This window comes from Saimiri boliviensis, chromosome 5 (assembly GCF_048565385.1).
Source record: "Saimiri boliviensis isolate mSaiBol1 chromosome 5, mSaiBol1.pri, whole genome shotgun sequence".
NCBI classification, from domain to species: Eukaryota; Metazoa; Chordata; class Mammalia; order Primates; family Cebidae; genus Saimiri; species Saimiri boliviensis.
In genome coordinates this window covers 4,042,783-4,069,600 of record NC_133453.1, presented here as the reverse complement: position 1 = coordinate 4,069,600, position 26,818 = coordinate 4,042,783, and the positions used below count along the sequence as shown (strand labels likewise).

The 26,818-nt window shown below is 50.6% G+C and overlaps 1 protein-coding gene across 25 annotated transcripts in view; it reads left to right on the top strand.

The window, feature by feature from the left end:
* The window catches only part of LRRFIP1 (LRR binding FLII interacting protein 1), a 158,093-nt gene that overhangs the window by 58,803 nt on the left and 72,472 nt on the right, over positions 1 to 26,818 (top strand). For 3 of the 25 annotated variants that reach the window (XM_010347238.3, XM_074398795.1, XM_074398794.1), the window contains exon 1: positions 11,320 to 11,640. The exons of 18 other annotated variants lie outside the window; for them this stretch is intronic. In XM_010347238.3, coding sequence (XP_010345540.1) covers positions 11,575 to 11,640 — 66 coding nt within the window. In that variant the 5' untranslated portion in view covers positions 11,320 to 11,574. Of the gene's footprint in view, positions 1 to 2,967; positions 2,989 to 11,319; positions 11,641 to 26,473; positions 26,493 to 26,818 lie in introns of those variants that run through there. 4 more of the 25 variants (XM_074398786.1, XM_010347232.3, XM_010347243.3 and 1 more) reach the window with 4 other exon arrangements.

Below are 26,818 nucleotides of genomic sequence, written 5' to 3'. Positions count from 1 at the left end.
AGTACAGCCTAACAACTATTTATATCGCATTTACATTGTATTAGGTATGAAAAGAAACCTAGAGATGATTCAAGTACACAGGAGGACATGCGGAGATTATGTGCAAATACTACACCGTTTATATCAGAGACTTGAGCATCTTCCAATTTTGGTATCCCAGCGGTTGGAAGGGGTCCTAGAACCAATGCCCCTTGAACACCGAGGGACAACTGTATAATGAATTTCAAATAAAATCTCAGTTTACAAGGGAAGGTTGGTTGAATGCTTAACAAGTAGACTCTAGGCGAGGCATGGCGGCACATGCCTGTAAACTCAGCACTTTGGAAGACTGAGACGGGCCCATCACTTGAGCCCAGGAGCTGGAGACCAACCTGGGCAACATGGTGAAACCCCATCTCTACAAAAATACAAAAATTAGCCAGGTGTGTAGGCGCATGCCTGTGATCCCAGCTACTCGGGAGGCTGAGATGGGAGGATCACTTGAGCCCAAGAGGTGGAGGCTGAAGTGAGCCATGATCACACCACTGCACTCCAGCCTGGGCAGCACAGTGAGACCCTGTGTCAACAACGACAAAAACAACAACAGTGACAGAAAGGAAAAACCAAATAGACTCCAGAGTTAATCTGGAAGAATAAATGGAGAGGCTGGCCAAGAAATTTTTGAAAAAACATAACGAGTGATTTTCAGCTTTTTTGCAGCCTATAGTTTCTTTATTCAAACACAGTCTCACCTCCCCATTCAGATACTTTTGGTGGGTCTTTTACTCTGTCCTGAATAAAGTCCAAGTTCCTTAACCTGAGCATTGTAAAAAGAGCACTCTGACAATGTCCAAGGGTGTTTAAAAAACCATGTTTAAAACTCCACAGCTCTTGTCACTTCGGCAGACCAGCCCTGTGTTTATTCTGCATGTCCTTCCGGTCTCGGTATGCCCATGCCTTTTACACAGCCCTGTGCTTTTTTTTTTCTTGAGATGGAGTCTCACTCTGTCTCCCAGGCTGGAGTACAGTGTGCGATCTCGGCTCATTGCAACCACTGCCTCCTGGATTCAAGCGATTGTCCTGCCTCAGCCTCCCGAGTAGCTGGGATTACAGGCCTGCTTTACCATGCCTGGCTAATTTTTGCATTTTTAGTAGAGATGGGGTTTCACCATGTTGGCCAAGCTGGTGTCAAACTAGTGACCACAGGTGATCTGCCTGCCTCAGCCTCCCAAAGGGCTGGGATTGCAGCCGTGCTTGGCTGCAGTCCTATACTTAATTGTGTTTGAGGACTAAAAATGCCACAACCTTGACTTTGGGAATAGCATAAAGCAGGCATCCCCAAACTACGGCTCGCGGGCCACATGCGGCCCCCTGAGGCCATTTATCCAGCCCCCCGCCGCACTTCAGGAAGGGGCACCTCTTTCATTGGTGGTCAGTGAGAGGAGCACAGTATGTGGTGGCCCTCGAACGGTCTGAGGGACAGTGAACTGGCTCCCTGTGTAAAAAGTTTGGGGACGCCTGGCATAAAGCAACAACACAGTGCTGGGCTCCGAGGGGTACAAGCTGCCTGAAGGAGGGCAGAAGCTCCCTGAGTGCATCAAAAGCACTGATGACATTTTAAACTTAGTCCAAGCTAACGGAGTGACACTAGACTTTCCCACAACGTCTCTAACCTGGATGTAAATTCTAATTCCAGAGTCCCTTGTTTTGCAGGAAAATTAGTCAGCGTATGGTCAAATAGCAGACGGAATGAGCTGCCAGACAGGATCTGTTGCCAGTGTAACAGAACAATGTGCTTGCTCACGCCAGGCTCAGGTCCCATGTTATCTGCAGTCCTCCGGGCAGTCCTGTGTGCGGGCTGTGTCTCCCCCTGTTTTACACAGGAAGCTGGAAGGTGTCATGGGATTTCCTTGAAACTACAGGCTAGTGAATGGCAGAGCAGGAGCTCAAACCTAATGGTCTGCCAACCCTCTGCTTTGCAGGTTCGAGGCTCCTGCATGTCATTTGCATTCTCTGTGTAGAGGCGCAGGGCTGCTTGCTCTCCTGTCAGCTTACTCTTGGATTGGGCCTTCCCAGAAGTGCCAAGAAGCAAAATCCAGTTCTTTGATCCCCTCACTTCAGCTGTTCTTTCTTCCAGCCAACTTCCAGGATGACACCCCTTCGCGTGACCACACCACGTCTGAAATCTCAGCTTCCCACTTCCCACCCTGCGACCCCCACCTCCTGTCTTGCAGTGCTCCTGGCGCTGGCTTTCTGGCAGTTCCTGACAGGCAGCCCTGCCTTTGAGTCCTCACTGGATGAAAAAAAAAGGCAACAGATGTTAGCTGCTGTGTGCACCTATGCCCATCTTGACCATTATTTCTGTGCATGCTTTGCTGTGGATCTGCTGGGGCCCAATCCAGCTGTGTAAGCTGAGACGTGAATGTGCTTCCACAGTGTGGGCATCTTGGATGCAGGTACAGGTCCCTCTAGATCCAGGGCCACTTGGCAACATCTGAGACATTTTTGGTTTTAACAGCTGGGGTGCAGAGCGCTGCCAGCATCTAGTGGGTGGAGCCAGGAATGCTGCCGCCCATGCTGTGATGCACAGGTCAGCTGCCCACAACAAGGAACCCTGCAACCCCAAACATCCATAGTGTTGAGGTTGAGGGACCCTGCTCTTCATTCATCTTAAGAGTTTCCCAAAAAGCCCAACACCACAGTGATACGGATGCCACCAGTGGGGAGCTTCAGTGTAATCTCAGCAACTTTTAAAATCAAGCCAGACGGTCAGGTCAGAGAAGGGTTTGGAAAGCCTCCAGTGGGTTTAGGAGCCACGCCCTCTCATCATGCCAAGGCAGCTGCCCAGTGAGGCGCAGGGTATAAAGGTGACGTGGTCAGGAGTGGCTATTTGATCTCCAGTTATTCCAGAATTTCCACTCTCGTGCCAAGCATGTCTCTCCAAATGGCTGCTCTTTGGTGTTCCTTACGCTCCCCCTGAAGTTCAGCTAAGATCTTCATTTTTCAAAGGTGAGGCTTCTTTGTTGTATGTCGGAGTCTTCTCTAAAGATATCAGATTTGTACAAATGGATGGCATTTTTCTGTAGTTGAATAGTTGATGACTTTTCTTTGAACTATATTTCAAGGGCCAGAGTGCAAAGGGGCAAACCCTTCTATTAGAGCACGGGCCTATGATTTTAGTGTTGTGCCAAAGTGTGTTTTAGCCTTTGTTTTCCCCTATGGAAATTCATTTTCTTGGAAAGATCATCCTGGGGATGCTGTTTTAGGGATTTCGGTACCTTTGGCAGGAAGGATGCTCACCGTTCCTGATGTTCCTGTCTGCCCTTCAGTCAGGCAGTCTGCCAGCCAAGCTGCTTAGTGGCAGTGCTTTACTTTTAAACCTCTGAATACGTCTTGAGTACCTTAAACTTCCCTGTATGCTGTGGTCACTGTTTAAATTCAGATTAGAAAGTCCTATCTTTTCTTTTTTTTCATTTATCAATGACATTTGCAGCGTGGTTGATTTCTGAAGTTTTCAGCTAGTAGCGTAAAGATTTATTTCATGGCTCTGATTGTCAAGAACACTCTGTCTTTTCTAGAATGTTAAACTCATAGGCAGGATTACTGAGGCAAAGCTAAATAAATGAGGGAATCCCTGGAAAAAATACATTGCTTTTATATTGTATTAAAATTGCCATTTTTTGGCCAGGGTCGGTGGCTTACACCTGGAATTCCAGCACTTTGGGAGGTTGAGACAGGTGGATTGCTTGAGGCCAGGAGTTTGAGACCAACATGGTGAAACCCCATCTCCACTAAAAATACAAAAAAAAAAAATAGCCAGGCATGGTGGCACACCCCTGTAGTCCCCAGCTACTCGTGAGGCTGAGACAGGAGAATCACTTGAATCCAGGAGGCAGAAGCTGCAGTGAGCCAAGATCACACCACTGCACTCCAGTCTGGGCTACAGAGCAAGACTCTATCTCAAAGAAAACCCAAAAAACAAAAAACCAAACAAAAACAAAGAAAGAAATTGCCACTTGTATTCCTAAGTATAGATGGAAGCATTTGATTGCTTTCTTCTCAGTGAGGTGTACTGTTAGCTGATGGATACAGTTGTTAAGGATAAAGCTTGTTTTCCCATGTCACTGTCTATTCTTAACGTTTTAAATGAACTATTCTGAGAGCATGTATAGATTTTTTTTCTTCACAGGAGAGTTGCCTTAAAGGACTTTTCAGAATCTGTGCCTATATGGCTGAGAAATACATAATGGATTTTAGCTACCATGTTTTTAGAAAGTAATTGGTAGATATTTGTAGTGCATTGTGCTCATGAAAAACAGAAATGGGCCTGGTGTGGTGGCTCACTCCTGTAATCCTAACACTTTGGGAGGCCAAGGTGGACAAATTGCTTGAGGCCAGGAGTTTGAGATCAGCCTGGTAAACATGCTGAAATCCTATCTCTGAAAAAAATAAAATAGCCGGGTGTGGTGGTGCGCACCTGTAGTCCCAGGTACTCAGGAGGCTGAGTTGGGAGGACTGCTTGAGGCCATTGCACTCCAGCTGGGCAACAGTGCGAGACCCTGTCTCCCCCAAAACAAACAAACAACCCCAGAACTGGTTTTCTTAGAGATGCTTTCCTGCAGGTGTTTGTGGCCATTTCCTTGGCTACTGTGTATAGAGGAGGTTTCTGTGGACACAGTGGTATGAGCTTTGGGATCGCCAATTCTATGGGACACACTGGGAAAGCAGATACATTTAAGACTACTATGGATTTATTCCTAAACATTCTTTGAGATAAGCTTAATTCCAGAGTAAAATACCTTAGAAATTATTTTAAGTACACGTCAGATTGTACCCCAAGGCAATGCTATTAGGTATAATGGAACACCATGGAAGGGCTCTGAGCTCAGGTGAGTGCACTTGACTGGGACACATACATTCTGAGGCAGGTCCTTCAATATTGAGTCCTCTTGCTCCTCATCCTCCCTCAACTCTGCCATCCACTGTCCCATGTTATCTGCCCTCTCTTGGCCACTTTGGTGTTCTCATTTCCATGCAGCACACAATCAGATCAAACCCTGAGTCACTACATGGTGCTAGTGCCTGCAGCTCCCGTCCCTGCTCTGCACCCCATCCTTCAGTCAGCACCTCTCAGGCCTCACCCCACCCACTCCATCTTTTCTCGTTGTCCTTTCGGCCTCCAGACAGTCTCGAGTCTCTTCCATCCTTAAAAACCGACCAACACATGAATAAATCTCCCCCACACGAAGCCCTTTCCTTGGTCCTGCCTTCTTTCAAGGCTGCAGTCTACCAGTTATCATACATGCACAACAACAGAAAATGTTTACTTGCCAAATTTTAATGGCAGAATGTAAAGACCAGTGTTTCTCTAGTTGCAAATTAAAGTCCTTCCTGCCCTTGCTCCCTTCACTCTGTGGCTTCCAGGAGACAGTGCTGTTTTTTGATTCTCTAACTATCCCTTCTCTGTCTTGACTTGTTCTTACACACCTCTTATCCTTCCCTTGTAGGTGTCCCAAGGTTCCTTCCTTCAGGCTCCTTTCCGTTCTATGCACGCTGCCTGATTTTAACTAATCGGTACTGTGTGCTGAAGTGCCTGTTAGATACCTCCACTGAGGCTTTCTGCCACCAATTCAAATACAGTTCAACCAAAAATCAAGCCCATCACCTTCCTTAGAAAATCTAAAGGGATTTAAAAAGCAAAAACAAACAATAAAAACCCTATTAGATGAAAAATAAGTGTGATGAATTGCTGGGTGCTAGGTAGTTATTTAAAAAATATTCTAAAGACATGTTCATTTTAAAAAAGTTTCTATTCCCAATTGCTTCAAAAGTATAAAATACTGAAGATCAATGAGAATTAATGATAACTCATCAAAGTCCTCCATTTTGTTAGGAAAACCATTCATCCATCTATCTGTCTACCCACCCATCAGTTATAAGGCGCCTACCATGTTCTAAGCGGTGAGAACATGCTCTTACTCGGGAGAGCCCATTCATAGCCTGGGGGGCTGAGGGTGGTGGTAGGGGAGGTTCAGTTAGTACCCCAATCACAAGGTAGCTATGGAAAGGCAGCATGGTGCCATATGTAAGCCTGGCACTGGAGCTGTGTTGAATGCTAGGGACGTGCTCCCTGTTGCTTTCCAGATGCTCTTGCTCTTCTCTTCACCAGAGGCAGTCAGGACCCTGGCCTAAGAGCCAAGTACACTTTGCACCTGAGCTGGACCAGCTGGCCGTGGGTACCACCTTCTTTGCAGACAGCAGGCAGGGTCTGGCTCCCCTGCTTGGCGCTCCTACCAATGCCCCTGGCCTTACTGGGAGATCCAGCTCCTGGCATTGACCTTAGTGTGTGCCCTATTTTGCCAATGCCCCTGGAGTGGGGAGTGTGGTCACTGGTCTACCAGGAAGACAGCTAAGGGCATTCACTGAGTCCATGTGATGACTGTCGGCTCCCAGTGAGGCCCCTGGATGGCTGGGAGGAAGGGATCAGCCCTGCATCAGGTGGTGTGCTGATGGTGCATTCCATCACACGTGCTAAGTAAAGGCTGAGGGGACCTGGGTTGAAAGCCCAGCATCACTCTTCCAACATGCATCTGTGGACCAGTTCCATAACTTTTGTGAGCCTCAGTTTGCAGATAAAGTGCGTTGTCAACTGAAAGGTGCTGTGCACATCTAATAAATGTGTTTTTAGATATTAGTCAAAGGGAACCAAATTGGCCAGGTCCAGTGGCTCACACCTGTAATCCCAGCACTTTGGGAGGCTGAGATGGGTGGATCACTTGAGGTCAAGAGTTGGAGACCATTCTGGCCAACATGGTGAATCACTGTCTCTACTAAAAATACAAAATTAGCTGGGTGTGGTGGCCCATGCCTGTAATTCCAGCTACTCAGGAGACTGAAGCAGGAGAACTGCTTGAACCTGGGAGGCAGAGGCTGCAGTGAGCCAAGATCATGCCACTGCACTCCAGCCTGGGTGACAGAGCAAGACCTCATCTCAAAAAAAAAAAAAGAAAAAAAGGATCCAGATAAAGCAATAACAGGAATGTAAGCTCATGGTTTGTAGAAGTAATTTAATGAAATTTATTCTGTTGTAATCGGCATGGCTAGTGATTCATGTTCATGAAAAACAGACGTTAGGGCTCTGATTTAGAAAAATGACTTCATGTTAGTTATCTGACTAATGGGGAGGCTGAGAGCCACTGTGTCCTCCCCAAGGCCCTCAGCCTTGCGCTGCCCTCCCTGTAAGGGTTTGTCTCTGCAGCCCCAAACCACAGCAGGAGGCACAGCTAGTGAACCAAGCAACAGACCAGTACCATGGAGACAAAGGAAACCAAGTTTGGGTGTGGCCCCAAATTGGTTAACTGTTCTGGCATTTTCTGGTAAGCTACGATTCTGATGTTCCTAGAACAAAATTAGCCCATTCCATTTGCCTTTTGTTCTTTTCGCAGGAGTCTCCTACACTTCTGAGAAGGGCATTTCAGATTTCAGACATTTAATTTTCATTGGGAGGGCACAGAGGAAGGCAAAATGGTATCATGAGCCTGGTAACTTGTAAGGATGCCCTCTGAGACAGTCAGACCTGTCACAAAACCCAAAGCACCCTCTCAGTGCAGAGACTCTGGGCTTAACCAGTGATGATGGGAGGTTAGTTCTGTGTGTCTACAGGCAATCACCTGCAGTTTGGAAGAGGCCAGAAATTCCAAGGCACTTGTTAGAAGGGGCTGCCTCTGGATTATCCTTAATGAAAAAAGGAGGAAGTCGAGCCCTGGTCATTGCCCTCATAGCTCTTTAGTTATAGACCCTGGGCCCCACGATGGCATGATCCAGATTTCCTTTTTTTTTTTTTTAAGACAGGGTCTCACTCTGTCTCCCAGGCTGAAGTGCAGTGGCATGATCTTGGCTTACTGGAACCCCCACCTCCCAGGTTTAAGTGATTCTCATGGCTCGGCCTCCTGAAAAGCTGAGATTACAGACATGCACCACCACACCCAGCTAATTTTTATATTTTTAGTAAAGAAAGTGTTCTGCCATGTTGCCCAGACTGGTCTCAAACTCCTGGGTTCAGGTGATCCACCCACCTGAGCCTCCCAAAGTGCTGGGATTACAGGCGTGAGTCACTGCGCCTGGGCCCCAGATGCACCCTCTTCTGAGGCCTCACCGCCCCCCTCTGCCCCCGCCACCCCTCACGCTGCTCAGACCTTTCCAAAGTGCCCTCGGGTTTTTTCTGCTAACCTTCCTGAGAATGAAAACCTGGGGATTCTTGTCTGGCTTTTTTCAGACTCTTCGGTGGTTTTAGTTTTGTCTTCAAGGTGAAGAATTTAATATTACTCTGCCAAGCCATCTTTAGAGCTGTGAGTACTGGGATGAACATTTTGTGTACCTCCATGTTTCTATAAAATGCCACTTTTCAGAGCCACACCTTGACTTCTGACTGGGTGTTCCCAGAGTCATGTTTGTGGGTTCTAGTCACCCATTCACCACCGTCACAATTGACTTTGCTGTAAGTTAAAAAAAAAAAAAAAGAAAGAAAAAAGAAAAAAAGCTGGCACTGGGAGGGAGGACTGTATCAGAAGGTGGCTTCAAGAAGGGGACATTAAAGTTATTTGTATTACTTAGGTTGGTATAAAAGTCATTGCATTTCTTGCCATTAATTTTAATGGCAAAAACTACAATTACTTTTGCACCATCCTAATAAAACTGGGAGGCAACTGTGGACCCTCTACACTGGGACTCTGAGATCTAAAAACACCAAGAATAATGTCTTAGCATTCAACTTACAGAATAGACTCTGCCCTTGAGCTGGGAATCGTTCTGAGACCATCCACCTCACAGGACTAGCTGGGCTGAAACCCAAGTCAGAATGTAGCATCCTCCCATCTAGAAGGGCCTTAGAACGACAGTTTTCTTTAATATGCTACTGCTTAGTGGACTCAGAAACCAACGATTATTTTTTTATTGCTGGTAATGTTCATTCATTCCTGGGACTAAGACTCATGAGTTCGCTGCTTCTTACTCCGTGACTGTCCTGGCATGGTCCCCTCCCTGCCACCTACATCCTCTGCAGCAGCCCCTCCCACAGCTTTTGTGGCAGGCAGTGGGTTTGTTCTCTTCCCTGGGCTGCCCAGTCTCGCTGCCTGGCTCATCCCAGTTCTTGGCCAGGTGCCCAGCTTCCTTCCGGCTATGGAGGAGGATGAGGAGGCCAGCTCCTTGAATTGGGGCACCTGCTAAGGGGACTCTGATCTGGAAAAGAGGGGACTCCAGAGGCAGCAAGGCAGGTGCTGGTTTGCTTTCTACTGGACTCCCAGGACACCAGGCACCAGGCTAGCAGGGCAGCTCACCCTGACTGTGCCCAGCAGGATCCCTGTGTTATGGCCTTTGGTCCTCACCCTCACAGGGGGCACTGTCATTATCACCAGCATATTTTGGATGAAACTCTGGGCACAGAAACTAAGCAGCTTGCGCAATATCCCTTAGTGAGTAGCAGGGCCAGGACCTGTACAAGGTGGCTTAATTCTAGAGCCCACTTCTTAATCCCTTCGCTGTATGGTTTTCAGAAGCCGATAACTAGCAATTGACTGGTGGCCTGGGGAGTAGGAAAATGCGTCTCATGGTAATTACGGGTGTCTTCAGGCACTGTCTCTCAGACAGCCCAAAGGAATGAAGCCAGTCCCAGTGCCCTGCTCTGGAAGATGTGGTGATAGGGTTTACGGTGTTGGGTAGCTTGAGAATCTGCCTATCTAGATTAGAATATTCAAACTCGTCTGTTTTATTAATGAGTTATCATTCTCATCAGTGAAGTTGTGACCACTGGTAAAAATCTAACTGCTTTCTACAATAAATTCCCAGGGAACATTTAAAATTATTTTCTCCAAATAATTGCACTTCTTACAAAATTGTTATAGGCCAGGTGCGGTGACTCACACCTGTAATCCCAGCACCTTACGAGGCTGAGGCAGATCACTTGAGTTCAGGAGTTCAAAACCAGCCTGGCAAACATGGTGAAACCCCCATCTCTACTAAAAATACAAAAATGAGCCGGGCGTGATGGTGAGCACCTGTAATCCCAGGTACTCAGGAGGCTGAGGCAGCAGAATTCCATGAACCTGGGATTTGGAGATGGCAGTGAGCTGAAATAGTGCCGCTGCACTTCAGCCTGGGAGACAGAGGGAGACTCCTTTTCAAGAAAAACAGAGAGAGAATTGTTATAACAACATTTAAAGAAGTGTTATAGGGAGAAAACAAGCTATTAAAAGGTAAGCATTGCGTTATTTTGCAAGTTGGTTTTGTCAGCCTGAGATGCTGTCAATCAGACACCTTGGCCCCTGCTCCATCTTAAGTTCAATTCGGCGAGTTTCTTCCCCAGCGGTTCTCCACGCCTTTGCTCAGCCCCTCTTTTCCTTCGCCCCCATCCCTCCCAAGTCGGCTCCTCAGCACCCATTTTCCCTGGTGCACACCCTCCTGGCTACCCCTGCCTGCAGAGCCCCCGCGCTGAAGCCCTGGGTCTCGGTCAAGGCGGGAAGATGAGTGCGCACAGGTGCACGGGCACGTTACCCAGTCGGGTCAGCGTGCGGAGAAAAGGAGATTGGGAATTAGGGGGGGCGGGGAGGGCGGGGGGCGTTGGGTGCCTGGAGGAGGCGCGGGCTGGAGCCCCCCAGGGGGAGACCGGCGCCTGCCACGGTCGGTCGCAGCCCCGACGGTGCGGACCCCGGGCTCTGCGACGCTGGATCGGCCACCGCGGCTCGCACCCATGCCCTGCAGGCTTGTTCCCCCCACGGGCCGCCGCACCGGGCCGAGGAGGGGGTCTGTGTGCGCGCAGCTGCGTCGTCCTGGAAGCCGGCCCTTCTCGGGGTGCCGCGTTAGCGGGGCGCCCGGACGGCAGGTGCGGGGGCGGGGCTGGGGCCGAGGCTTCTGCGTCCGGGAAGTTCTGCTGGGCCTGAGGGTGATGGACGTCAGAGGACCGGGAGCGCAGCCCTCGCCCCGCCCCGGGAGGAGACCCCTCTTCGGCCGACATCTGCGGGGCGCGGCGTCTCCCCGAGCGCCCGCTTCCCACCCCCGCCGCTGATTCAGGTCGCCGCGGGTGGAGCTGCGGCCGGGGCGGGCGGGGTCTTTGCTCCAGGTTGTCTTTCTGACGGCGGCCGGAGGGGTGGGCGGTGATAGACAGCGGGGCGGGCTGGGACTGGGCAAGGGAGGTCCCTCCGGGACGGGGCGGGACGGGGCGGGGCGGGGGCGGGCGGAGCCGGCGGGACTCTCCGGGGCGGCGCGGGGGACACGCGGGGCGGGCCGTGGGGAGGTGGGCGGAGGCGCCCGAGCCCCGCCTGTCCCCGAGCCCCGCCTGCCCCGCGCCCCGCCCGCCCCCGGCCCGGCTCTGCCCTCGGCCACCTGCGCCCCGCCCCTGCCGGCCGCGCCCCAGCCCCGGACCGCTCCGGCTCCCCGCTCCCCGTCTGGCTGGCTCCCTGCCCCGGAAGCGTGAACGTTCACTTCGCGGCGAGTGCCTCCGTCTCCGCGGACAGAGCGCGCACCCCCTGGCCCGGCCCGAGAGGGGCTCCCGGAGCGGTCCCCGAGCGTTTCCCGCCGGTGGAGCGGGCCGAGCCCGGCAGGATGAGCAGCCCCGCGGCGGCGCAGAGCCGGGAGATCGACTGCCTGAGCCCGGAAGCGCAGAGGCTGGTGAGAGAAAAGCGCTTCCGAAACTTTTCTTTCCTGACCGCGGCGGGCTTTCAGGGGCTTTCTGTTGGTTCCGATGTCAAGGGCAGGCGCAGGTGCCCGGAGGCGAGGGGTGGGCTCCTTCGGGGGCCCCCAGCACGGTGGGAGCGGGTGCGGCGCGGGTCCGTGAGTGGCCAGCGAGGGGCGCCCCTCGTCCGCCGTGAAGCACATTTTATTGGGGGACGCCCCTTCCGAGGACGAAAAGGCGCAGGGTCTCTCCCCGCCCCAGGTGATGGGCTCCGGACAAGCTCTGGCCAGGTCTGCGCCCAGTCTAGAGTCACACGGAGCTGCTGGTTTGCTGTTTTACAAAATGCAGCCCCCAGGGCCGGGTGCCCAGAGCCGGTGCCCTCACCCCTCGGTTAGGACCACCGGCCAGTGGCTGCGGTGTTTGGAGCCCTCGCCGCGCTCAGCACCTGAAAACCGCCTCCCCGGAGGACCCCAGGCCCCACATCCGCTTTGGCTGGTCTCCCGGGCCTGCCAAACCCGGACGGGATCCTGCCTCTGTAGGCTTTTGCCGTTGTCCAGCTCGGTATGCAGTCGTGGGACCGTGGCTGTAGTTCGGCATTAAAATTGAACAGGGGATGAGGCGGGGAGGGCTTGCAAGTACACGTTTCACGCAGCTCGTGGTTGAACATAAATGGGAATAAAAGTGAAAGGGTGCACTTTGGAAAAGAAATCTAAAACCCTAGCTTTCCACTGAATCAGGTGTTCGTGGGATCTTGGTAAAAGTATGAGCCCCAAACAATCACTCTTTCATCAGGTGGAAATTAATCATCTGCTGGGCGTGTGTGGAAGATTTAAGATGAATCAGACTGCCTTGACCTTGGGAGACTTACTAGGAAATGCCGGAGAGAGGTGTAGAAATAGGGTCTGGTGAACGCGTGCTGAAGAGCCGGTGCTTTGCTTGTCAGGTGGCTGTTGTTTCAAGGTCCATTTTAGTGTGGTTTTTTTCTGTGACCTCATTTAAAACTCTGGCAGTAGGCCAACCCTTTGGAGCTGGTTTTTACCCCTTCACCTAATTAGTTGCTAGGGGCCTGGGAAGGGAGACCCTTGAATCGCCATCAGGAAAGAAGAATGGTGGGCATGTGGCTGCGTGGTGCCCAGGTTCTGAGAAACAGCCTGGGACACCGTAGATGGCAGGAGTGGGTGGAGGTGAAGAGCTGCCTGCTGGGCTGGAGTCCTTGGAGAAGGGAAGAGTAAACACTGACACAGGACGTGAGGAAGCCAGGGACAGGCTTGAACAGAGGAGTCGACAGAGGCACACCTGGAGCAGCTAAGGCACTGGCTGCAGGGTCTGTTACTTAAGGCTGGCAGCCTCCTGGGCGGGCCTGGGTTCAGATGACTTCTTCCAGATGCTGCTGGGAAGAAGGGAGAGGAAAGCTGGACTGCATCCAACCGAGTAGTCACGTGAGCAGCCCTGGTCCACTGTCCCTCACCCCCAGTTCCAGAACCCAATAAGCTCTAAAGACTGGAAGCTTGGTGTTTGGGTTTGTTTTGGTTTATTTTTATAAGTCTGTGGCAGAATTTTGGCAGTGAGACTTGCCCTGCCCAATGCGGGGGGCGGGGGGGGTGCTATTTTTGTTCTTCATTTATTCCTCTGTGTGAATTTTCATGTATTTCTCTGCAGTCTTGTTGATGACTTTGATTAAGGGCTGCTACTGTGGGCTGTACCAGAGTATATGGTGTATGCGTCTTACTACATTTCTGACGTCCAAAAATACCGAATTCTGAAGCGTGGCCCCAAGGGTTTATAGTAAAAAATCGTGACCCTGTAGGAGCTTTTCTTGGTAAATGGTCGCAAAAGCTTTATCAGAGTGAGACATGATGAACAAAAGCAAAACATCGTTCTTGTTAAGAGGTTAATGGTTAGGTAGGGAAGGAAATGTGCTGAGTGGTGATAGGAATTGGGGTTCACCATGGGTGGGGGTATATTGGAAGGGGTGTCACCCAGTGGCTCCCTTGGGCCATGGGCTGGATATACCCATGGGAGAGTGGTAGTAGATGTTTCACACTGGGTTTGTGCCAGTTCGTGTTCTGCATTGTGTCCGTGGGTTCAGAGATGGGTCTCCCGTGGAGAGGAGGGACTGGGGGCCGCATCCTTTCGGAGGAGAGCTGGGTTGGTCAGAGGAAGTAGATTTGGTGAATTCCACCTCAACTAGAAGACAAAAGTAGGATCCGAGCGGGAGCTTGGGCTTCAGCAAGTGGGTGCCGGCCCTGGAGCTGTAGGAGAGGCTCCGATGGGGACAGTGGAGAAACTGCATTTCTTCAGCTTTTGTAACTTCCCTGTGTTTGTGATGACTTGTGTCACCCCACTCTCTTTCCGCATACTGATTAGCACCCAGCCTTTCTAAATGACCAGCACCAGGAGAGGGCTGTTAAGGGAGAGCATGCACACGCATTCTTCCAAGTCCCATCTCATTATAGGTAACTGGCCCAGGGTCCCCAGGTCTGGGAGAGTGGGAGTCTTGACCAACGTGGTGATGAAGTTGGCCCCCAGAAGGCGGGCTGGCTCTGCTCTAGCTCGGTCTGAGATGGCAGAACCTGGAATCATAGGTGTGTTTTAGGTATGTCATTTACCCAGGCAGGTAAGATAGAAATACAGGGAGGTAGGTCTTTTCTAATAGTATTGAGAGTGTCCTACCAGGGCAAAGATGGAGACAAAAGTTCCCTTTTCCTTTAAGAGTCAGTTTCTGTTCACCCTGAACTAATATCATACAGCGGAAGCCTCCTTAGCAAATTTCAAAAAACCCTGCAGTCTCAACTGCCACTTATGCTGAGCACAGGAAATCAAGTTATTTATAGTTGCAAAATGTGTTTCAGCGAAGTTGATTGGAGCGTTACCTGATTAGAGTGAGATTCTTATCCAATCCCTACAGAATTGTGAGGCTAAATGTTGGCGCAGTGTGTTTGCTCCTCAAAAGGCAATGTCCAAGAGGAATTTCTTATCCCCGAAAAATCAGGCTGTGTGACTCAGCAAAGGAATTGTTTATGACTGGTTACTCATATGCCAGTGCTTCCAAAATATCTGCTCATATTTAAAGGAGTACTCTTGAAGCCCCAAAGGCAATAGTGTTTAGATTACTAACCTGTTCTCCAATCAGTGAGTCTGTTACATCTCACTATATGTTAGACATGGGACAGGAGAGGATTTTTATTACCTTACTGTTTTTACCACAGGCTGCTCAAATTTGAGTTTTGTTTTGTTTCGTTTTTTTAATAAAGAAGCTTATTTTCATGGAATGGACTTACTAGAACTTATTATGCGGACTACCTAGATAAAATTAAGTAAATTCATTTCTTTCTCCCAAATTAAATATTTTGACTACATGCAAGATTTAATCATTCAAAATTGCCATGTATTTGATTATAGACCAGTAGTATAATCCCCCTACCCCCAGCCAGATTCCAAAACAATAAACCAAAACAAACACACACACCCAGCCACACAAATGATACGTATTCTGAGACTCACTCCTTCATTTTGGAAAGGGCCAGTGCTTCAAGTGGTTTCTCCTTGATATTGTAACTTTACAACTTTAAAATTCGGTAAGTAGTTTCCCCTTGAATCTAAAGTACAACTACTTTGTAGTAGAGAGGTAGTTTATCTTAAATCACTATAACGGAGATTTAATTTTAACCAAAATGTTTCATTTATGTGTTTGTATAATGAAGATAATCAAAGCAACACCACTTGTGAGCCTTCCATCTTTTTAATTGTCTGTGGGAAGTGGGTGTATGATTTTTCTAGGGAGCGGAGTGGGCTCTCTGTGTGGGTTGGGAACCTCTGCCCGCCTCCTCTGAGGTTTCCCCAGGGGCACTTTTTCCTGCTGCTGTGCTAGGTGGCTGCCTTAGCACGCTTGTCTTCTCATTGTGCTTCTCAACTTCTCTGAACTGGATTTACACTCAGGTCAGTAACTGTCTAAGAAGATACGAAGTAGTAAGAGTAGCTGACATTCACCAAACCCCTGCGTCTACCTGGTGCTTCATAGGAAGGTCTCCCCTGACCCTTGCCGTAACCTCATGGGGAGCAGTTTTCTCTCCATTTGTCAGATAAAGAGGAAACTGAGGCTCAGAAAGGTCAGGGACTTTCCAAGCCCTCACAGCTGGTCAGCGGCGGAGCCAATTCAGATCCAGGCCTGCTGACTCGAAACTGGTCCTGAGAACTCTCACCGCCGTAGACAGTGCTGCAGGCAGGGGCTGGCAGGTAGTAGATGTACAAGACGTAGCTGTGGCTGCCGCTGTTTTCGTCGCTGTCGTCTGCTTTTCTTCACAGCCCTCCTGTCCCATACCCCAGTACTGAGGCTGAAGGATTTCTCTTTACTAAAGCTGCCTCTTAGGGCAGAAGTCCTTGTCCTGAATGTATACTGAGAAGTCTTTACTCTATCACACTTTTCTCTTCTCTGCCTGGTCATTTCCAGACAGAATAGAGCAGTCAGTCAGTGAACTTTCTCTTCTTTTTTTTTTTTTTTTTTGAGACAGTCTCATTCTGTCACCCAGACTGGAGCACATCGGTGTGATCTCGGCTCACTGAAACCTCCATCTCCCATGTTCAAGTGATTCTCCTGCCTCAGGCTCCTGAGTCGCTGGGACTACAGGCTTGTGCCACCACGCCCAGCTAATTTTTGTATTTATAGTAGAGGCAGGGTTTCACCATGTTGTCCAGGCTGGTCTCAAACTTCTGACCTCAGGTGATCCACCTGCCTCGGCCTCCCAAAGTGCTGGGATTATAGGTGTGAGCCACCGCGCCCTGCCCAATGAACTATTTTTCAACGTATGGAAAGTAATGGTAGAAATGAAACAGCTGTGGGACTTGTTTGGCTATTTCTGTACTACGCTACAATGTTGCCACACACCCGAGAGCAGCTGTGATTTAAGTGTTTTTTGCTTTTGTTTCCCCCCTGGGTATGATATAGCTCCTACCCCACCTCATCCAAGTAGACAGATTCATGGAGGATAAACATGACAACTACCGTTTCTTTTATAGCTGGTTCCAGGGAATATCCACTGAATATAGGAAAGATTGTCAGTCTCTTTGTGCTGCCGGACATGGGAAATCCCTGGTACTGGTAGAGCTTTCAGCCTTATTCTCAGAGGAAACCATTTCAATGGTTTTGTGAAACCTTAAAGGTCTGGGGTTTGTAGGACAATCTTGAGCAGAGCCGGTAAAGGTGAAGGGAGTGGAGCCCAGACGTGCTGCCTGGAGGGAAACCTGTCACCTGGAGAGGACACAGCACAGGGGACACCCAGCCGCCCTCACCACTGAGTCCGGCACATCCATGTTAATGGTAGTTATGGCTCTTGTATTTCCAGGATGTTGAGGCTATTGAAGGAAATATGAAGATTCGTGCGTCTCAGGAAAAGCAAAAAATGTATTAACGGCAAGAGTAGAAGTTCACTTGCCTGGAAGGTACTGTATAGCATATATAACATGTTTATTCCTCAGCGCCAGTGTGGATAGCAGCTAAGCCCAAGATTGTTGTGAGGTTTGAATAGGTCAATGTGTGAGTCATCAATAAAGTAACATCAATCATTTTGTTCCTGATTAGTATGTTTTGCCATTTTAGTGTGTGAAGTACTTTAGAGAAGCTTATTATTCTGAAAAGCAAAGTCTGGAGAGTTCCAGTAGCAAAACAGAGAAAGTCTGTGGCCGATCTCAGTATACAAATAATTCACCTCTGAATAAAGACAAAGAACTTCAGAGGGGAAGGAAGCTCTTAAAGATTAAGTCTCTTCCTACTTCTATAATGAGGGCTGTTGTGTAAAAATGGAGCAGCTTATCCAGGATCACATAACTGTAGGTGATAGAGCCCAAGCTGGAGGCTGTGGCTGAGCCTTTGGACTCCTTTCTGGACAGTCCCCACCTGCATAAACTCAGACCTTTACCAAGAACAGTGCAGCCCCATCTGAAAGAGGCAGTCATCACCCAGTATTTCTTGGACTTCCCTGCCAGGTCCACTGAGTGCAGAGGACAGTGGGATGGCTCCTGGGGCCTATGGGCCCCACCAGGAGCAGCCTTGTTAGCCAAAGCCTTCTTTGAAGGCTGCCATCTTACTGTAAAATTTCATGATAATTTCACAGTCTACTCCATAATTTGTCGGAGTTAATTTAGATGGAAACATGATGTTTCAAATAACTAGTTAAGCTTTGGCCTCTAACTTTATGCCCTCCCAATCTTTACAGTGGCCTGAGCACCAGACTTCCAGACCTGTGCTCTGAATCACACCTGGTCACAGATGTGATTAAGCATGGCAGAGAGGGACAGCTCCATGCTGGAGTTCTGAAGCTCTGGATCTCAACCCTGTCTTTTTACGAGTTCCGTAACTTCTTCCTTGCTAACCTGAAATGAAATGCATAGGTGATGAAATCAACCAGTGCACAGAATTTCAAGTCAATATAACATTTCCTTAAAAAATAAAATACAGGTAGTTTCTAGTAACATAGTAAGAATTTTAATCTAAAAATGCTCCAGACCAGGTACCCCAGCAGCTGAACGAAGTAGGGAGACTTGCACACACCCATGCCTGGCGTCGCAGGGAGGCCGACACAGGTGTATTCACTGAGACACCCACACACCACCTTCATGTTGCTGTCTATGATGTGACATTCGGAAAGGGGAACTAACTCTCAGGAAAGTTCTGAACAAAACCAAGTGTCATCTTCCCTCAATTTCCATGTCGATTGCATTCCTGGAATATTTCATGTATATGTGTAAAACATTTGGAGTTTATATGTAAGTTGGAATCAGTTTGTAAATCCAAAAATCAAAAACAGTGTTTTTTCTACCTTCTGAGTAGTAAAGGGAAAAGTTCTTCCCACTGAGGACCCATCTGAATACAGGATGATTGGCAGACCTCGCCCTGCTCCCCACCCGCCGCGATACTCTTAGCTTCTTCCCAATCTTTGTGACATCCCAATCCCTCCAACATTTCCAAAATGGCCCCTAAGTCAACACTCCTGCCACTGCCAGCTGCCACCCCAGAGGTGGCAGGTAACGATGCCTGTGCCTGGTAACGATGGTTCCCATGGTCATGGCCATAGGGAAGGCTTCCTTGTGGTTCTTGGGGGACTTCCTGAGATTGCCTAGGTGAGCATTTCTTTTGGAACTAAGATACAATTCACATGGCCTCTGGGGGGCACAGCGCCCTGAGCTTCCCCTGCGTTTTGGAGGCATAGCCTTTGCTCTCCATTCTCATCCATGTCTGTGCAGGAGAACTCACCCGGTCCGTTTGGTTGCTGTGAATAGCAAACTATTTTTAGAGGCTGCTGCATCTGAGGGTTGGGGGATTTACATAGAAAACAAAAGTTGGTGGCTGTGGCCACTTCCTGTAGCGAGGCGGCTCAGGAAAGGGATCTCAAGTCACAGCATGGGAACACCATGGCCCCTCCAGGAGCTTGATTCCCTTTTAGCTCAGGGGAAGAATCGCATAAGGACAGAGGCTCCTGCTTGTTTTTGAACAAACTGGCTTTCTGGCCACTTCAGGCTTCGGCTGCCTCATATTCCTGTTAGGTTCACGTGCGTGAACTTGAATTCCATCCTTAACACCTGTCCAGAAAGGTTATAAACTAGACTGGTGACATACCATGAGGTCTGGAGGAAAAATGCCACTGCTTTTTCACTTCTGCTTGATGCTAAAACCTGCAGGCTGAAATGAACGTGTGTAATTAATAGGAGAACTCCCTCCTGTTTGTAGAGTGCTTTACAGCTGGCAAAAGGCTTCGCTCCCTCAACAGCCCCGTGGGACATCATTTCCATCTGACATCGGAGGAGAGCTGCTGTTAATGGCCCAGTCCTCTGTCCATTGGCCCACTGGGTGTCCCTAACAGGCTCCTAGCAAAGGGCGGGCAGTGTAGCCTCGAATCTGCTCATGAGCAGTGTGCCCGGTCTCTGCGGGGGGAGGGGAGTGGCCTCCGGCTCACAGGAGGTGCTTCTCAGCCTGCAGGGCTTTCTCAGCCTGGGTGGAAGGAGTGACATCAGAGCATTTCTTAGGAACTGCCTACCCTAAAGCGGTGGCTCATAAACCCCTTCCAGCTTCTGTGTAGAATTCTGGACCCAAGGGTATGACTACAGAGTTTTAAAGCAGAGTAAGAACGTTTCCTGTGACTTCAGGGTGAGAGGCCCTGGGATCTGTCATTTCACAGTAGGCTGGAATCCCAGGAAAGCTTCAACGCTCAGGAAATAATGAGCAATGCCAGGATCCCTTGAAGGAGTGTGGGGGTTTTTAAGCAAGCTGCCCAGCCAGACTCCACTGCACCTGCTCTCCTCTGCTGGCAGTCAGGACCCCTGCCCCATCAGCGTCAGTTGTGTTTCTGTTCTTTGAAGAAGACCTCCCGGTAGGAGCCGCAAAAAGGATACAAATGCCTTTAGGGCCCCCGACGCCGCTGGAATTGGGTTCAGCGTGTTGGGTAGTAACCCCCGCCCCCCCCGCCTGCAACACCTCCAGCACAGGCTGAGGCCACTTGAGAATGGAAGCACGTGCAGGCCAAGCCAGGTGGGCACGAGGGAGGGCTCGCCACTCTGCCCTCTGTTGGGGCTTTCTTCTTGTGTCAATAACTTCTCTCTTTGATTCTCCTGGGCCTCCGCCCCCAGCCTGCGCCAGGCTGTCCCTGAGTTCCCTGGCCTGGAATAATCTTTGGGTGACTGTCTTCTTGCAGCTGGGAATCTCTGGGGCTCTGAGCAGGAGACCCATGGGGGGTGCCCTGGGAGAACAGGCCTGGGTTGGACAGTCCACTTCACTGCCCTGTGTGCCCTGCCCAGTAGAAGCCATTTCTGCTGTGTGGTTCTGTCTAGAACTAGAGCCACTCAGGGCCCTCTGCATGGTGTGGGGACCTGTCACAGTAACTTCTAACGTGCTTTTATCTGTGGCTCAGGATGGGGATGGTGACTTCTTATGCAGTCTTCTGAAGGCCTCTCCAGCCTGCCTTCCGAAATGTCACACATGGGTCTGTGCAGCCCAGAGAAGACCCTGCAGTGGGAGAAGGGTCACGTTGATTGTCTCCCCAGCTGGCTTGTGGGGCAGGCACCTGGTAGAGGGGTCCCCCAGGGAGGTGCCCCATAGACTTAGACTCCACAGCAGGCCGTGGGGCTGGCATCGAGGATGTGGCTGGGAGAGCCTGGCTGTCTTCTCCGTCTGTTTCGGAGGCGCTGGGGGTCATACGCGTGCTTCCTTGCGTATTTTTGGATCTCTCATCGCCGTGCGCACCACCTCCGTATCAGAAGGCTGTCAGATTCACAGACGGTAAAATGAGACGCAAAAGTGCAGCTCTGGAGTCCAGGTTTGGCTTTCTAGGATTAGTACAATGAGGCAGGTTTGATAGTAAATGGAATCTTTTTTTCCCAGCCACCCTCACCCTCAAAGACTATCTTGCTTTAAGACCCAGTTCCTGTAAAACTCTTGTCTGTGGGGTCCTGCCCTGAACTGGAATGGTTCTGGACCAACAGTTGTGAGCGTTCTGAGAAGCCAGGGAGCCTGGATCTTGTCAGGGGAGCTGGGGTCAGCTCCTCCCTCTGCTCCATCTCCACCCAGCAGGCAGGAGGAACTGAGGGGCAGCGCCGTAAAACCCAGCAAGGTCACCTTCCAGCAGCAGAGAGTGTGGGTTTGGGTTCTGGGGCTCTTTCATTTCCTTCCGCTCTTTCTTTCTTTTTAAATTTTTGCTATTTATTATGAAACACAGCAACTGTACCCAGCCATTCGTGGCCTGCTGCACAGCAGGGGCCCTTATCTTGAGTGAGCCACAGGCTAGGCAAGGAGGGGGCAGGGGGAGGGGCTTGTGGGAACCCAGATCTGGGGTGGGACTGAGCCCCCCACCACCCAGCCTCAACAATTTTGTTAGCTTGCAGCCATTTACACCTCACCCAGGTTATTTGAAGAGGAGTCAGAGGGAGATGATTTCACTGCACTCTTAAATGTTTTCGTATCTCAGCAAAGATCGTGTGGGCAGAGGAGGGAGGCTTCAGGGTGTAGGGCCCAGGAGCAGAGAGCGCTTGCTCTTTCCCTGTTGGCTCCTGTAGGGAAGGGACAGAGCAGCCCCCAGGGACCCTGGTGAGGGCCATGCCAAGAAGCCAATGGGATCCTGTTCTCATCTAATCAGTGGAGATTTCAGCAAGCCCGGATGTGAGGAAAGAGTGATTCAACCAGCAGGCCTTCTGGGGTGCGTGCAGTCCTGTCTCCTGAGTTCTCTGAAGCACCTTGCAGTGTTTGCTTTGTATCCTGAACTCCACGGCACCGGGCTGGATCCGCTGCAGCCCATCCGGATCCTGTCCCCATGCTGGAAGCGGCCTCTCAGCTCGCTCTCCCCACCCCATACCTGCTCCCCGCATTTCAACCAGAGCTCTGCTTCTAAAACAACAGTCAGATTCCTCTGTGTTGTTAAAGCCCTTCAGTGGTTCTGAATTCTTTCAAGGTGAAGTTCTAGATATGGAGGCTGAGGGCGAGGGTCTGCACCCCAGACCACCACACGCCTCGGCACCGGCTCCTGGTCGCAGCCGCCCAGGCCCTGACTCTCTCCTCCTGTTTCAGGGTCCGGCTTAGGGCTTTAGTCCTGCAGGGTTAGGTCAAGTTCCCCAGAGCAGCCCCCGACCCCGCCCCACATTTCTTACCCCCATGTGGCCCTCATCGCATAGACACTGTCTCCAGGCGCGTTGCCTGCATCCCGGGAGACTGGCACCCCACTGCACTGCGGAAATCCCCCCCCCCACCCCACTGTCCCAAGCTGCGTGCATTCCTGTGGCCTCCGCGGGCCGTGGTCCAGCCTACAGGCCATTCACAGAAAGTGACAGGACGTGTTTGGAAACTCTTCAAGCAGTCTGACACGACTGTGGCCCATCATGAGATTTTATATTTTACAAAAGTGTCGGTGAAGGATTCGTCCTATGCCAGGGGAGCATGGGCCTGAGGCTCCCCAGGCCCCGAAGATCCTGACTGCAGTCGGCACTCTCCCCAGTGACGCCATGGTGACCAAGTCAGCCATCGTCATCTGCTGCGCTCCATTCTTAGCAGTGTCTCTGTTTGGAGAAGAATTTTGTTGAAACTCTGCAGATTTTCTTTTTTCCTTTTTTTTTTTTTCGAGACAGAATCGCCCAGGCTGGAGTGCAGTGGTACAATCTCGGCTCACTGCAACCTCCACCTCCTGGGTTCAGGCAATTCTCCTGCCTCAGTCACCCAGGTAGCTGGGATTACAGGTGCATGCTACCTCGCCTGACTAATTTTTTATATTATTAGTAGAGATGGTTTTGACCGTGTTGGCCTGGCTGATCTAAAACTTCTGACCTCATGATCTGACCGCCTCGGCCTCCCAAAATACTGGGATTATAGGTGTGAGCCACCGTACCGGGCCAGCTCTGTGGATTTTCTTTCAGACATCCCAAGTGAGTGGCAAGAGTTATTCTGTGGCTAAGTGTGTAGTTTTGTGCTCATGAAGATGGTCATGCATAGGTTTTTTGCCAGTTTAAATGCTGGCTTATATATTTGTGGGTGTTTAGTTAGGCAGATTCCAAGAATTTCCTAGAACTAAATTGCTGCTTCTGGTATTGCCAGCACTTTGTTTTCCACATGAGTCACGTGAGGCTCGTAAGGGGTGTAGGTGTTCTAGAAGGCGGAGGTTGCAAGGATTTGGAATCGTATTCAGTGACAAATGGATCTTCTCCTGAATTCGAACGTAAGGTGGAGATCGCCACAGTTGACCTGTCTTGGAAGTGGGCTTGCTTACGTCCTCATGAGGAATTGATCATGTAACATGGTCCATCCATGTGATTCCTTTATCAACCCAAGCCCATGTGCCTCCCAGGAAAGGTCATTGCTTTTTAGTCTTTTAATGTCGTTATCCCCAAGTGAGGGACAGGGTAGACAGACCTGTTGGGCTGAAGGTGGGCCATGATGAGAGCCTTTCCTGGGTGGAGGGCAGGCCCCCCAGGAGCAGCAGAGTCTGACAGGGCATTGTTTTGGAGGCCTGTGAGTCTGGAGCGGGGGCATCTGAGAGGGACCCCCAGGTGGAATATGGCGTAGGCAAGTTCTGCAAGGGCCTTTGGCCCAAGGCCCACAGAGCTAAGCTGTAGTAGGTTGGGAAGCTGGGCAGGCAGGTGGGGAAGTGGGTGGGCATGCCGGTGCCTGGGACCCTGCTCAGCTCACAGAGATACTTGCCCTGTGAGAGCAGGAGTCACCTCAGACCTCCTCTCCTCTTGTTAGTTACCTGCTAGTTGTGTCATGAATATCTGCAACTCAGTGGCTCAGAATAACACCCAGTTATGATCTCACAGTTTCTATGGCCAGGCGTACTGGCTGGTGCTGGTAATCCCAGCACTTTGGGAGGCCAAGGATGGCTTGAACCCAGGAGTTTGAGACCAGCCTGGGCAACATGACAAAACCCCATCTCTACAAAAGATACAGAAATTAGTCGGGTGTGGTAACACCCACCCTGTAGTGCCAGGTACTCGGGAGGCTTGAGGTTGAACCTAGGAGGCAGAGGTTGCAGTGAGCTGTGATCACGCTACTGCACTCCAGCCTGGGCGACAGAGGGAGACCCCGTCTCAAAGAAAAAAAAAGGAAGCTGAAGTCGGCCTCACTGGGTCCCACGCCCAGGACTCACAAGGCTACAGCCACGGTGCCTGCCGTTCTGGGTCTTTCTGGAGTTCAGGCTCCTCTTCTGAGCCACGTGTTTGTTGGAAGAATCCAGTTCCTTGTGGTTGTAGGACTGAGGCCACTGTTCCTGCTGGTGTCAGTCAGCCGAGGGCTGCTCTCGGCTGGTCGAGGCCCCTCCTACTGGGCAGCTTGCTTCCTCGAGACCGGCAAGGATGCTCTCCGCCTGCTGGACCCTCTTTTAAAGGGCTTGCCTGGTTTAGGGCAGGCGCATAGGATAATCTGTCTTTTGAGCAAGGCAGTCAACTGATGAAGGATCTTAATTATTTTTTAATACTCTTTGCCATGTAACGCAGCCTAATCACCATGCTGTCATCCGTCATGCCCGCCGTCCCACGCTCCGTGGGAGAGGGGCATGCAGGGCGTGTACACCAGTGGTGGAGCCTTGGGGACCAACCCAGGATTTGGCCAGCTGCATTTGTCTCTTCCTCTGTCCCCCTCTGGTGGCCCTTCCTTCTCCCCACCCTTTCTGCTTCCTTACACCTCACCTCTGCTCCCCTTCTTTCTCCCGCCTGGCCTGCTTCTCTCTCCTCCGGCCCTCCTTTGTTCCTCCGTCGCCCCCGCCCCCCGAGCTGGTGGGCTCTGGCTGTGATGAAACTGACTGGCCTGCTCTGCACCGACTTAGAAACTGAGCCAGTGGCACAGAGCCACCTGCCTTGCCAGGAAGGGCTGCACTTGGTGTGGCCTTGGTCACTTTGCTGGCCCATTGAGGGCTGTACGAGGGCACCCTAATGTCTTTCTTTCTCTGTCTCCTCCTTCTTTGCTACATCTATAGACCCAAGAGGCCTTTCTTTTATTTGAAACAGGGTTTTACTCTGTCACCCAGGCTGGAGTGCAGTGACACAGTCACAGCTCACTGCAGCCTCAACTTCCCCGACTCCAGGGATCCTCCCACCTCAGCCTCCCCAGTAGCTGGGACCACAGGTGTGTGCTACCATACCTGGCCAATTTTTGTGTGTTGGTAGAGACAGAGTTTTGCCATGTTGCCCAGGCTGGTCTCAAACTCTTGACCTCAAGGAGATCCGTCTGCTGCAGCCTCCCAGAGTGCTGGGATTCCAGGGCTGAGCTACCATGCTTAGCCTGGCCCCAAGAGAGCCTCCACACCATGTAACATGGTCTTGGAAATTGAAAATGGCAACAAGGTATCAAGATTCTGACATAGTTGTGATTTTTGACAGCCCTTGATTTCAAAGACATGGGCTGGGTTGATAAAGGCACCAGGGGAATAGAACAAATTCCTCATAAGGACACAAGCCAGCCAACCTCAAAACAGACCAAGTATGGCCAGTTTTCAACTTAGATTAAAATTGAGAAAGAAGATACATCTGTAATACAGTGTAAGTCTAGGGTGGGAGAGACAGACATCCCTGTCAGGACACCCGCCCAGGCCAGGAGCTTGCTGGCCACCTCGGAAGTCCCATTTTAAGATCATCTAGGAGCCAGGTGTGGTCGTGCAGACCTGTATCCCAGCTACTCAGGAGGCTGAGGCGGGAGGGCTGCCGGAGCCCAGGCGGTCCGGGCTGCAGTGAGCTGGGATCACACCTGTGCACAGACACATACACTGCCCGCCAGCCTGGGTGACAGGAAAAGATCCCATCCCCAAAAGAAAAAGAAAAAGGAAGAAAAAGAGGAAAAGATTACGCAAGACAACATCTGAAAACTGTTTATAGAACCACTGGTGGAAGGATTACAGATGTATTCGCAAAAAAAAAAAAAAAAAAAAAACACTTAAGTAGAAAGACGGTGGCGTTGGTTTGATACCAGAAAACCTGCATTCAGTAACACTTATGCCATCGACCTCACTGGGCTGTTGCATCACATGAAACAGTGAATTCGCATGTGGTTTGTAAAATGTTCGGGAAGTCGTTTGTAGAAACAGTTCAGATGTCAGGCTTAGTAGCCCCAGCGTCCATTCCTGCTCAAGCATTCGGAACATTCTCACAGAGCAGAATGTGGCAGAACACCTACAAGTTGAAAAATATTTATATGGAGGCTGAGGTTTTTTTTTTTTTTTTTTTGAGACAGAGTTTCGCTCTTGTTACCCAGGCTGGAGTGCAGTGGCGCGATCTCGGCTCACCGCAACCTCCGCCTCCTGGGTTCAAGCAATTCTCCTGCCTCAGCCTCCTGAGTAGCTGGGATTACAGGCACGCGCCACCATGCCCGAGGCTGAGTTTTTAATGCAAGGTAGGATTCTAACAGCTAGAACCATGCTGCTGTGATCGTCATTGTCTCGGGAAAAGATGGGCTTCCAGCACGGCTGGGTTGAAGGGGAAGCTGAGGGCACGTGCGTGCTGGGAAGCAACTGGATGGGAGTTTGCTGGGGTTACAGTCCCAACTCCACACCAGCCAGCCCAGTTACCTCAGGGTCTGACAGCTTCTCCAGGCCTCCACTTTCCACTCTCTAACGCGAGGGGTTGAACTCGAAACCTGGAGTAGCATGTAGCTGTGATCACTCCGCTCCATTCATCTGTCAGAGCTCCAGAGGGAGGCCAACTGCCCAGCCCTGCCGC